This window comes from Oncorhynchus masou, chromosome 15, assembly GCF_036934945.1.
Source record: "Oncorhynchus masou masou isolate Uvic2021 chromosome 15, UVic_Omas_1.1, whole genome shotgun sequence".
NCBI classification, from domain to species: Eukaryota; Metazoa; Chordata; class Actinopteri; order Salmoniformes; family Salmonidae; genus Oncorhynchus; species Oncorhynchus masou.
The window spans coordinates 69,648,484-69,661,044 of NC_088226.1; the positions used below are offsets into that span (position 1 = coordinate 69,648,484).

A 12,561-nucleotide genomic window follows, 5' to 3' on the forward strand; every position below is an offset into this window, starting at 1 on the left:
AGCCTAGTGGTTAGGGCGGCAGGTAGCCTAGTGGTTAGGGCGGCAGGTAGCCTAGTGGTTAGGGCGGCAGGTAGTCTAGTGGTTAGAGCGGCAGGTAGCCTAGTGGTTAGAGCGGCAGGTAGCCTAGTGGTTAGGGCGGCAGGTAGCCTAGTGGTTAGAGCGGCAGGTAGTCTAGTGGTTAGGGCGGCAGGTAGCCTAGTGGTTAGAGCAGCAGGTAGCCTAGTGCTCTCTACTGTACTCTACTGTACTGTATTCCACCTATTGTACTCTACCTACTCTACTCTCTACTGTACTCTACCTACTCTACTCTCTACTGTACCTACTCTACTCTACTGTACTCTACCTACTCTACTCTCTACTGTACTGTACTCTACACTGTACTCTACCTACTCTACTCTCTACTGTACTCTACTCTCTACTGTACTCTACTCTACTGTACTCTACTGTACTCTACCTACTCTACTCTCTACTGTACCTACTCTACTCTCTACTGTACTCTACTCTCTACTGTACTCTACTCTCTACTGTACTCTACACTGTACTCTACCTACTCTACTCTCTACTGTACTCTACCTACTCTACTCTCTACTGTACTCTACTCTCTACTCTACTGTACTCTACCTACTCTACTCTACTGTACTCTACCTACTCTACTCTCTACTGTACCTACTCTACTCTACCTACTCTACTCTCTACTGTACTGTACTCTACACTGTACTCTACCTACTCTACTCTCTACTGTACTCTACTCTCTACTGTACTCTACTCTACTGTACTCTACTGTACTCTACTGTACTCTACCTACTCTACTCTCTACTGTACCTACTCTACTCTACTGTACTCTACCTACTCTACTCTCTACTGTACTGTACTCTACACTGTACTCTACCTACTCTACTCTCTACTGTACTTTACTCTACTGTACTCTACACTGTACTCTACCTACTCTACTCTCTACTGTACTCTACTCTACTGTGCTCTACACTGTACTCTACCTACTCTACTCTCTACTGTACTCTACACTGTACTCTACTCTACCTACTCTACTCTCTACTGTACTCTACCTACTCTACTCTCTACTGTACTCTACTCTACTGTACTCTACTCTACTGTACTCTACTCTACTGTACTCTACCTACTCTACTCTCTACTGTACTCTACTCTACTGTACTCTACCTACTCTACTCTCTACTGTACTCTACCTACTCTACACTGTACTGTACTCTACTGTACTCTACCTACTGTACTGTACTCTACTGTACTCTAGTGTACTCTCCTACACTCTACTCTATACTCTACACTCTATTTTACTCTACTCCACACTCTACTGTACTCTACTCTACTGTACTCTAGTGTACTCTCCTACACTCTACTCTATACTCTACACTCTATTTTACTCTACTCTACTCTACTGTACTCTACTCTTCTGTACTCTACTGTACTTTAGGACAGCCACACTCACGTTGGTGACGACTGAGAAAACGGCAACTCCGTTCAGTATTTCCTGCCAGGCTCCGATGCTGTGGGCTTTGGCCGCCACGGGCCGGCGGAACTGGGTGGTGAACTTCCAGGCGTCCACTCTAACTTCTATAATGTTGTTCAACAGCGCCAGCAGGGGGGCCAGAGGGAAGGAGGCCACGAACAGAGTGATGAAACCAAACTGGATCACTGTGTTGGACAGGGGAGGAGATATGATGGTGAGATGCAGGGACACGGGTGTCCTCTGAAGGAGAGCAGGATATCTTGCAATGAGTATTAGATTTCTTTAGAAGGTATGGCTGTTTCTCAATTCATGTTTCTATATTTTATTTGAGGGTAACGCTGTTTCTCAATTCATGTTTCTATATTTTATTAGAGGGTAAGGCTGTTTCTCAATTCATGTTTTTATATTTTATTAGAGGGTAAGGCTGTTTCTCAATTCATGTTTCTATATTTTATTAGAGGGTAAGGCTGTTTCTCAATTCATGTTTTTATATTTTATTAGAGGGTAAGGTTGTTTCTCAATTCATGTTTCTATATTTTATTAGAGGGTAAGGCTATTTCTCAATTCATCTTTCCTCGATTTCTTGCACCCACTACAGTTTTCAAAACGCAAAGGGAGAAGATACAACGTCCCTCACTCAGATCACCTCCTCCAAAACATTTTAATAAGGAGGTGAAGAGAGAAGATATGAGGAATCAATGAAAGACTAATTGAGGATGCGCCTACAGTGCATTCGGAAAGATTTCAGACCCCTTGACTTTTTCCACATTTTGTTATGTTACAGCCTTATTCTAAAATGGATTCAATAGTTTTTTGGCTGTGTGCTTAAGGTTGGTGTCCTGTTGGAAGGTTAACCTCTACCCAAGTCTGAGGTCCTGAGCAAGTTTTCATCAAGGATCTCTCTGTACTCCATTCATCTTTACTTCGACCCCCACAGCATGATGCTGCTGCCACCACCATGCTTCACCGTAGGGATTGTACCAGCTTTCCTCCAGACGTGACACTTGGACTGGAGATGGGGCCGGAGGGGACGGCTGCTGTCTTAACGGCTCTTAACCAATCATGCTATTTTGTTTGTTTTTTCGCGTTGTTCGTAACTTGTTTTGTACATAATGTTGCTGCAACCGTCTCTTATGACCAAAAAGAGTTTCTGGACATCAGAACTGGGATTATTCACCTCAAATTGGACGAGGAGCTCTTCTTCAATGAGTCGGACGCGAGGGATATTCTACAGACACCCGATCAGGCCCAGATCCCCGTGATTCGCTGGAAAAGGAAACGTAGGTTTCGCGGAAAGAGATCAGGATGCCTTGTGAGGATCAGGTGATGAGTGGCTAATCTGCCCTTGCCTTTCGTCCTGTTAGCCAACGTTCAATCGCTGGAAAATAAATGGGACGAACTGAAAGCACGTATATCCTACCAATGGGACGTTAAAAACTGTAATATCTTATGTTTCACCGAGTCGTGGCTGAACTACGACATTAAGAACATACAGCTGGCAGGTTATACACTCTATCGGCAGGATGGAACAGCAGCCTCTGGTAAGACACGGGGCGGGGGCCTATGCATATATGTAAACAACAGCTGGTGCACGATATCTAAGGAAGTCTCAAGGTTTTGCCCGCCTGAGGTAGAGTATCTCATGATAAGCTGTAGACCACACTATCTACCTAGGGAGTTGTCATCTGTATTTTTTGTAACCGTCTACATACCACCACAGACCGCGGTCTAAACCGCACTCAATGAGCTGTATACACCATAAGCAAACAGGAAAACGCTCTCCCTGTCTGACTGAGTCTGTAATACCAACATGTTTCAAACTAGACCACCATAGTCCCTGTTGCCAAGAATACGAAGGTAACCTGCCTAAATGACTAGCGACCCTTAACACTCACTTCTGTAGCCATGAAGTGCTTTGAAAGGCTGGTCATGGCTAACATAAACACCATTATCCCAGAAACCCACTCCAATTTGCACACCGCACCAACAGATCCACAGATGATGTAATCTGTATATCACTCCACACTGTTCTTTCACACCTGGACAGAAGAAACACCAAAACCACCGTTCAAACGTTTGATGTCACTTAGAAGTGTCCTTGTTTTTGAAAGAAAAGCACATATCTTTTTGTCCATTAAAATTAACATCAAATGGATCAGAAATACAGTGTAGACATTGTTAATGTTGTAAATGACTATTGTAGCTGGAAACGGCTGATTATTTAAATGGAATATCTACATAGGCGTACAGAGGTCCATTATCAGCAACCATCACTCCTGTGTTCCAATGGCACGTTGTGTTAGCTAATCCAAGTTTATCATTTTAAAAAGGCTAATTGATCATTAGAAAACCCTTTTGGAATTATGTTAGCACAGCTGAAAACTGTTGATCTGATTAAAGAAGCAATAAAACTGGCCTTCTTTAGAGTAGTTGAGTATCTGGAGCATCAGTATTTGTGGGTTCGATTACAGGCTCAAAATGGCCAGAAACAATTAACTTTCTTTTGAAACTCGTCAGTCTATTCTTGTTCAATATGATGTTATTTTAATGGACAAAAAAGTTGCTTTTCTTTCAAAAACAAGGACATTTATATGTGACCCCAAACGGTAATGTATGTGAGAATGCTATTCATTGACTACAGCTCAGCGTTCAACACCATAGTGCCCTCAAAGCTCATCACTAAGCTAAGGACCCTGGGACTAAACACCTCCCTCTGCAACTGGATTCTGGACTTCCTGACGGGCCGCCCCCAGGTGGTAATGGTGGGTAACAACACATCCGCCACGCTGATCCTCAACACGGGGGCCCCTCAGGGGTGTGTGCTCAGTCCCCTCCTGTACTCCCTGTTCACTCATGACTGCACGGCAAGGCAAGGCTCGACTCTAACACCATCATTAAGATTGCTGATGACACAACAGTGGTAGGCCTGATCACAATGAGACAGCCTATAGGGAGCAGGTCAGAGACCTGGCCGTGTGGTACGAGGACAACAACCTCTGACAGAGATGGTTGCCCTTCTGGAAGGTTCTCCAATCTCCACAGAGGAACTCTGGAGCTCTGTCAGAGTGACCATTGGGTTCTTTGTCACCTCCCTGACCAAGGCCCTTCTCCCCCGATTGTTTAGTTTGGCCGGGCGGCCAGCTCTAGGAAGAGTCTTGGTGGTTCCAAACATCTTCCATGTATGATGGAGGCCACTGTGTTCTTTGGGACCTGCAATGTTGCAGACATTTTTTTGGTACCCTTCCCCAGATCTGTGCCTCGACACAATCCCGCCTCGGCGCTCTACAGACGATTCCTGCCTTGCCTTGGTTCTTTGCTCTGACATGCACTGTCAACTGTGGGATCTTATATAGACAGGTGTGTGCCTTTCCAAATCATGTCCAATCAATTGAATTTACCACAGGTGGACTCCAATCAAGTTGTAGAAACATCTCAAGGACGATCAATGGAAACAGGATGCACCTGAGCTCAATTTCGAATCTCATAGCAAAGGGTCTGAATACTTATTAAATAAGATATTTCAGTTTTTTTTGGAAAATGTTTTTATAAATGTGTAAACATAAGAAATACAAAAAAAAGTTTTTTGCTTTGTCATTATGGGGTAATGAGAGTAGATTTAGGAGAAAAAAATGTATACTTTTATACATGTTAGAATAAGGCTGTAAAGTAACAATATGTGGAACAAGTCAAAGGTTACGAATACCTTCCCGAATACACTGTATGTGTGTCCCTGGCTGCATTACTCACCCATCTCCAGGTACTCATAGAAAAGACCCAGATGGCTAAAGTTCTGCAGGTCATGGTCCTGCTCCCAGCGGCTGTACAGGCTCTCAGGGTGGCTACGGGCTTTACGGCTCCCCCACCAGTTCAGCAGCCACCTGGAAGTATCAACACAGTGGTCAGAGGTACTGCTCTTCACATTTGTGGCTAGAATGTATAGAAAACAAAAAAGGGAGGGGGGGCAGAATCCTAAATTGACATCTGCATGCGAGATTCAAGTTTTACCCCAAATCTTTTATTATTATTATTTTATTTTACCCCTTTTTCTCCCCAATTTTGTGTTATCCAATACGGGCTCAGGAGAGACAAAGGTTGAAAGTCATACATCCTCCAATACACAACCCAACCAAGCCGCACTGCTTCTTAACACAATCCAACCTGGAAGCCAGCCACACCAATGTGGTTAGTGCGCACTGCGCCCCCGGCCTGCTACAGGAGTCGCTGGTGTGCGGTGAGACAAGGATATCCCTACCGGCCAGACCCTCCCTAACCCGGACGATGCTAGGCCAATTGTGCATCGCCCAACGGACCTCCCGGTCACGGCCGGTTACGACAGAGCCTGGGCGCGAACCCAGAGTCTCTGATGGCACAGCTGGCGCTGCAGTACAGCGCCCTTAACCACTGCGCCACCCGGGAGGCCTATAAAGGTTTCTCAGTAACAGTGCTGATCTGGGATCAGGTCCCCCTTCTCCATATAATCTATTCCTCATTATGATCTAAAAGGCTAAACTGATCCTAGATCAGCAAATCTTTCATTATTAACATCAATACGTGATTTACCCTAAAGTCCAAAGGTAAGTCAGAGTAAAAACACAACTTAAGTTAGGTATTGGCCCCAAGACGACATGTTTACAGACCTTAGGTATGGTGACAATGTCAGAATGAACACTTACGGAACCAGAGCTTCCTGGATGTTACCCCACACCTGTTTGCCTGCCATCACGATGACCAGCTGAGTGGTCAGCTCAATGAGACAGCCCCCAGGGTCACACTGAGGAAGGACAGACGTGTGGTCAAGTCCAGGTTTTCATCTTCCTCCCAGCGGGTAATACTGGTTGCATGGTCAAGTTGTACTGGTTGTATGAGGACATTTTAACTAACGTTTTATTTATTTTTTGCAATCAGGAAAAATATGTCTATCTGGTTGTAACCAGGACTCGATAACAACCAAAATACGACGTTTTGACCTTCTTGTGAATTGGGCGTCTTAAACAGGTTGTAATCTCGTTAGTAGACACTAGGTACTCTACACTAGGTACTCTACTAGGTACTGTACACTAGGTACTCTACACTAGGTACTCTACACTAGGTACTCTACACTAGGTACTCTACTAGGTACTCTACACTAGGTACACTACACTAGGTACCCTACACTAGGTATCCTACACTAGGTATCCTACACTAGGTACTCTACACTAGGTACTCTACACTAGGTACTCTACACTAGGCACTCTACACTAGGTACTCTACACTAGGTACCCTACACTAGGTACCCTACACTAGGTACTCTACACTAGGTACCCTACACTAGGTACCCTACACTAGGTACCCTACACTAGGTACTCTACTAGGTACTCTACTAGGTACTGTACACTAGGCACTCTACACTAGGTACTCTACACTAGGTACTCTACTAGGTACTGTACACTAGGCACTCTACACTAGGTACTCTACACTAGGTACTCTACTAGGTACCCTACACTAAGTACTCTACACTAGATACTCTACTAGCTACCCTACACTAAGTACTCTACACTAGGTACTCTACACTAGGTACCCTACACTAGGTACCCTACACTAGGTATCCTACACTAGGTACCCTACACTAGGTACCCTACACTAGGTATCCTACACTAGGTATCCTACACTAGGTACCCTACACTAGGTACCCTACACTAGGTACCCTACACTAGCTACTCTACACTAGGTACCCTACACTAGGTACCCTACACTAGGTACCCTACACTAGGTACTCTACACTAGGTACCCTACACTAGGTACTCTACACTAGGTATCCTACACTAGGTACCCTACACTAGGTACCCTACACTAGGTACTCTACACTAGGTATCCTACACTAGGTACTCTACACTAGGTACCCTACACTAGGTACCCTACACTAGGTACTCTACACTAGGTATCCTACACTAGGTATCCTACACTAGGTACCCTACACTAGGTACTCTACACTAGGTATCCTACACTAGGTATCCTACACTAGGTACTCTACACTAGGTATCCTACACTAGGTACCCTACAATAGGTACTCTACACTAGGTACTCTACACTAGCTACTCTACACTAGCTACTCTACACTAGGTATCCTACACTAGGTACCCTACACTAGGTACCCTACACTAGGTACTCTACCTCCTCGTTCCTCAGCTTGCTCCAGCCGAACATATAGATGTAGTCTCCGGGACGACCGACGAACTTCCCCTTGAAGAAGGCCACGTAGAAACAGGAAGAGTAGTAGTTGACGAACTGGAACAGAAACATCTTCACTGTCAGCTTGTTCTCGTACTCAAGGTGTGTTTTGGGGATCTCTGAGGAAAAAAAAAAGCAACACTCACAACGAGGAGAGGCTACAATAAGGAATTGATCCGTCTAACGTAAATCAGCATTCGACTCACTAAAGCAGGGCTGCAATCGTCTTTTTTTTTTAACGACGTCGTTCGTATTTTCGTGGTCAGGATGCAAACACAATTTTGGTATCGTCTTTTTCTGTTTGTAAGCTGACTTAAAACAACAATCATTCTCTGCCCCTCTTGTTACCCCTCCCCCTCTTGTTACCCCCCCCCTCTTGTTACCCCACGCCTACATCTTACCAGTATCTTACCCATGTCAGTGATCCAGATGGCCACTCTCTATCTTACCCATGTCAGTGATCCAGATGGCCACTATCTTACCCATGTCAGTGATCCAGATGGCCACTATCTTACCCATGTCAGTGATCCAGATGGCCACTCTCTATCTTACCCATGTCAGTGATCCAGATGGCCACTCTCTATCTTACCCATGTCAGTGATCCAGATGGCTACTCTCTATCTTACCCATGCCAGTGATCCAGATGGCTACTCTCTATCTTACCCATGCCAGTGATCCAGATGGCCACTCTCTATCTTACCCATGTCAGTGATCCAGATGGCCACTCTCTCATACATCACGTTGAGGATCATGATGATGACGAAGTTGATGCAGGAAGCGGTGACGGAGGTGGCGAGCTGTGGGGTGATGATGGAGCCCACCATGTGGATGTTATTGGTGGGGCTGTCCTTCATGATGCTAGCGAACGCAGCGTACACCGCCAAACGGTAGGCTATCACCCCGATGATACACGCTATGATCAGTGAGATCTGAGGCAGAGGAGGGGATTGGTGAAGAGAGGGCATAGGCGTGAGAGAGTACATAAAGGGACAGATACAATTCAGGAAGTTATGTGAAATTGAAATGAAACTGAATTGACTGAATTTGAAAATTGGAAATGAGGCCAAAAACCAGACAGTGCATTTTACACGTATTAGAGAAGGTTTCACACACAGACACTGACAAATCACCACCACATCAACAAAGAATTAAATAGTAAAGAGTAAAAACAATGCCATATAAAAAAAACCCACCAAAGTATGGTGCACATGCTTAGAAAAAATCATGCACATTCAGCACACAGTTTTGGATCCACAAATATTGTAAAAGTATCTCTCAATACTATTTCCAAACATTTTCTATAATGTTCTGAGAAATATGGAAGATTTGTTGGTGAGGATAAGGAGTGATGATGATCATATGAAGAAGACACTGATGAAGAGGAAGGTGAGGAGAGGAAGAGGAGACAGGAGGGGGGAGAGGGGAAGAGGGAGGGAGGAAGAGGAGACAGAGGAGAGGAAGAGGAGGAGACAGGAGGGAAATAACAAGAAAAGGAGGACAAGAGGGAGGAGAAACTAGAAGAGGAGAGAGAGAAGGGAGCTGAGAACAAGGGAGGAGGTAGATGAGGAAGGAGGGGCTAAGAACAAGGGAGTGGATTAGGAAGGAGGAAGATGAGAACAAGGGAGGAGAGAGATGAGAACAAGGGAGGAGGAAGATGAGAACAAGGGAGAAGAGAGATGAGAACAAGGGAGGATGAAGATGAGAACAAGGGAGGAGAAAGATGAGAACAAGGGAGGAGGAAGATGAGAACAAGGGAGAAGAGAGATGAGGGAGGAGGGAGATACAGAGTAGACTATCATTAATAAATGCTCACCCAGAATATGACGGTGGCTCCAGACAGGAATGTACGAGCACACTGGGATTTTGCGGGAAAGTATGGTTCCATCTCCTACAACACCGTAACCAAGCAAAGCAGGGACAACATGCACAGTCAGTCACCATGGTTACCATTCGGCTACTGGTGAAGACATGTCATACCAGAGTTGGGTTCAATTCCATTTCAATCAGGAAAATGAAATTCAGATTCCAGTTTTTCCTCATATGGGGAAATTAATTTTAAAGGAATGGAACCCCAAACCCTGTGTCATACTTCGGACCTGACCCCAGACCAGTTCACTGACTCACTGTAGCCCTTTCCTGGTGAATCCATGCATTCATTAGCCAGGTCCCAGAGATAGTCAACGTCTATGGTTCTGGTCATTGTCGTGACCATCGCCATGGCCTTTGCTTCTTACAGCAGAACCAGATCTGGACCACCAGGCTATTAAACACAACCACAACTCTGTTTTAGCTTTTGGAACAGCAAGGTTTCCATGGTTACCAGGTAAAACGCTGCAGTCAGCTTCAGACATCTTCCATCCAGACGTGAGTAAGTCAACACAAGCCAGGCCTGCCAAACCATCTCTCCACATCACAACAAACCGGCATTCCTCTTCCCTCTGTGCCAGTCTTACCCACAACACCACGGTGGCCCAACACAGGAGCACTTTGCCCACTAGATCAGCTGCCGTCCTGTCAAGGACCCACTCTTCCTCCTATAGTACATTTACAGACCGGTGGGGTGAGGAGGTGGAAGGTGAGGATGCGGAGGGTGAAGATGTGGAGGGTGAAGATGTGGAGGGTGAAAATGTGGAGGCTGAAAATGGTGAAGATGTGTAGGGTGAAGATGTGGAGGGGGATGATGTGGAGGGTGATGATGTGGAGGGTGAATATGTGGAGGGTGAGAATGTGGGGGGTGAGGATGGTGAAGATGTGGAGGATGAGGATAGTGAGGATGTGGAGGGTGAAGATGTGGAGGGTGAAGATGGTGAAAATGTGGAGGGTGAAAATGGTGAAGATGTGGAGGATGATGATGTGGAGGGGGATGATGTGGAGGATGATGATGTGGAGGACGAGGAGGATGATGGTGTGGAGGGTGAAGATGTGGAGGGTGGAGATGTGGAAGGTGAAGATGTGGAGGGTGAAGAGGTGGAGGGAGAAGAAGTGGAGGGTGAGGAGGTGAAGAGTGAAAATTTGGAGGGGGAAGATATGGAAGATGTGGAGGGTGAGGTGGAGAAGGGTAAAGGTGTGGAGGGTGAGGATGTGGAGGATGAGGATGTAGAGGGGTGATGATGTGGAGGGTGGTGATGTGGAGGGTGATGATGTGGAGGGTGATGATGTGGAGGGTGAAGATATGGAGGATGAGGATGTGGAGGGTGATGATGTGGAGGGTGAAGATGTGGAGGGTGAGGTGGAGTAGGGTAAAGGTATGGAGGGTGAGGATGTGGAGGGTGAGGATGTGGAAGGAGAAGATGTGGAGGGTGAGGATGGTGAGGGTGAGGATGGTGAGGGTGAGGATGTGGAGGATGAGGATGTGGAGTGTGAGGATGTGGAGGGAGAAGACATGGAGGGTGAAGATGTGGAGGGTGGGGATGTGGAGGGAGAAGACATGGGGTGTGAAGATGTGGAGGGTGAGGATGGTGAGGGTGAGGATGTGGAGGTTGAGGATGGTGAGGATGTAGAGGATGAGGATGTGGAGGGAGAAGATGTGGAGGATGTAGAGGATGAAGATGTGGAGGGTGAAGATGTGGAGGGTGAGGATGTGGATGATAAGGACGTGGAGGATGAAGATGTGAGGATGTGTAGGATGAAGATGTGTAGGGTGAAGATGTGGAGGGAGAAGATGTGGAGGGTGAGGATGGTGAGGATGTGGAGGGTGAAGATGTGGAGGGTGAAGATGGTGAAAATGTGGAGGGTGAAAATGGTGAAGATGTGGAGGATGATGATGTGGAGGGGGATGATGTGGAGGATGATGATGTGGAGGACGAGGAGGATGATGGTGTGGAGGGTGAAGATGTGGAGGGTGGAGATGTGGAAGGTGAAGATGTGGAGGGTGAAGAGGTGGAGGGAGAAGAAGTGGAGGGTGAGGAGGTGAAGAGTGAAAATTTGGAGGGGGAAGATATGGAAGATGTGGAGGGTGAGGTGGAGAAGGGTAAAGGTGTGGAGGGTGAGGATGTGGAGGATGAGGATGTAGAGGGGTGATGATGTGGAGGGTGGTGATGTGGAGGGTGATGATGTGGAGGGTGATGATGTGGAGGGTGAAGATGTGGAGGATGAGGATGTGGAGGGTGATGATGTGGAGGGTGAAGATGTGGAGGGTGAGGTGGAGTAGGGTAAAGGTATGGAGGGTGAGGATGTGGAGGGTGAGGATGTGGAAGGAGAAGATGTGGAGGGTGAGGATGGTGAGGGTGAGGATGGTGAGGGTGAGGATGTGGAGGATGAGGATGTGGAGTGTGAGGATGTGGAGGGAGAAGACATGGAGGGTGAAGATGTGGAGGGTGGGGATGTGGAGGGAGAAGACATGGGGTGTGAAGATGTGGAGGGTGAGGATGGTGAGGGTGAGGATGTGGAGGTTGAGGATGGTGAGGATGTAGAGGATGAGGATGTGGAGGGAGAAGATGTGGAGGATGTAGAGGATGAAGATGTGGAGGGTGAAGATGTGGAGGGTGAGGATGTGGATGATAAGGACGTGGAGGATGAAGATGTGAGGATGTGTAGGATGAAGATGTGTAGGGTGAAGATGTGGAGGGAGAAGATGTGGAGGGTGAGGATGGTGAGGATGTGGAGGATGAGGATGTGGAGGATGAAGATGTGAGGATGTAGAGGATGAAGATGTGTAGGGTGAAGATGTGGAGGATGAAAATGTGTAGGGTGAAGATGTGGAGGGTGAGGATGTGGATATGGAGGGTAAAGATGTGGAGGATGTAGAGGATGAAAATGTGGAGGATGATGACATGGAGGTTGAAGATGTGAGGATGTAGAGGATGAAGATGTGGAGGGTGAAGATGTGGAGGGTAAAGGTGTGGAGGGTGAGGATATGGAGGGTGAAGATG

At 46.5% G+C, this 12,561-nt stretch overlaps 1 protein-coding gene across 1 annotated transcript in view; it reads right to left on the reverse strand.

The window, feature by feature from the left end:
- The window catches only part of LOC135556741 (anoctamin-5-like), an 88,028-nt gene that overhangs the window by 9,864 nt on the left and 65,603 nt on the right, over nt 1–12,561 (reverse strand). Inside the window, exons 13-18 of the mRNA XM_064990153.1 lie at nt 9,504–9,578; nt 8,391–8,619; nt 7,634–7,809; nt 6,157–6,254; nt 5,231–5,361; nt 1,463–1,668 (exon numbers count right to left, since the gene is read on the reverse strand). Coding sequence (XP_064846225.1) covers nt 1,463–1,668; nt 5,231–5,361; nt 6,157–6,254; nt 7,634–7,809; nt 8,391–8,619; nt 9,504–9,578 — 915 coding nt within the window. The remainder of the gene's footprint in view (nt 1–1,462; nt 1,669–5,230; nt 5,362–6,156; nt 6,255–7,633; nt 7,810–8,390; nt 8,620–9,503; nt 9,579–12,561) is intronic.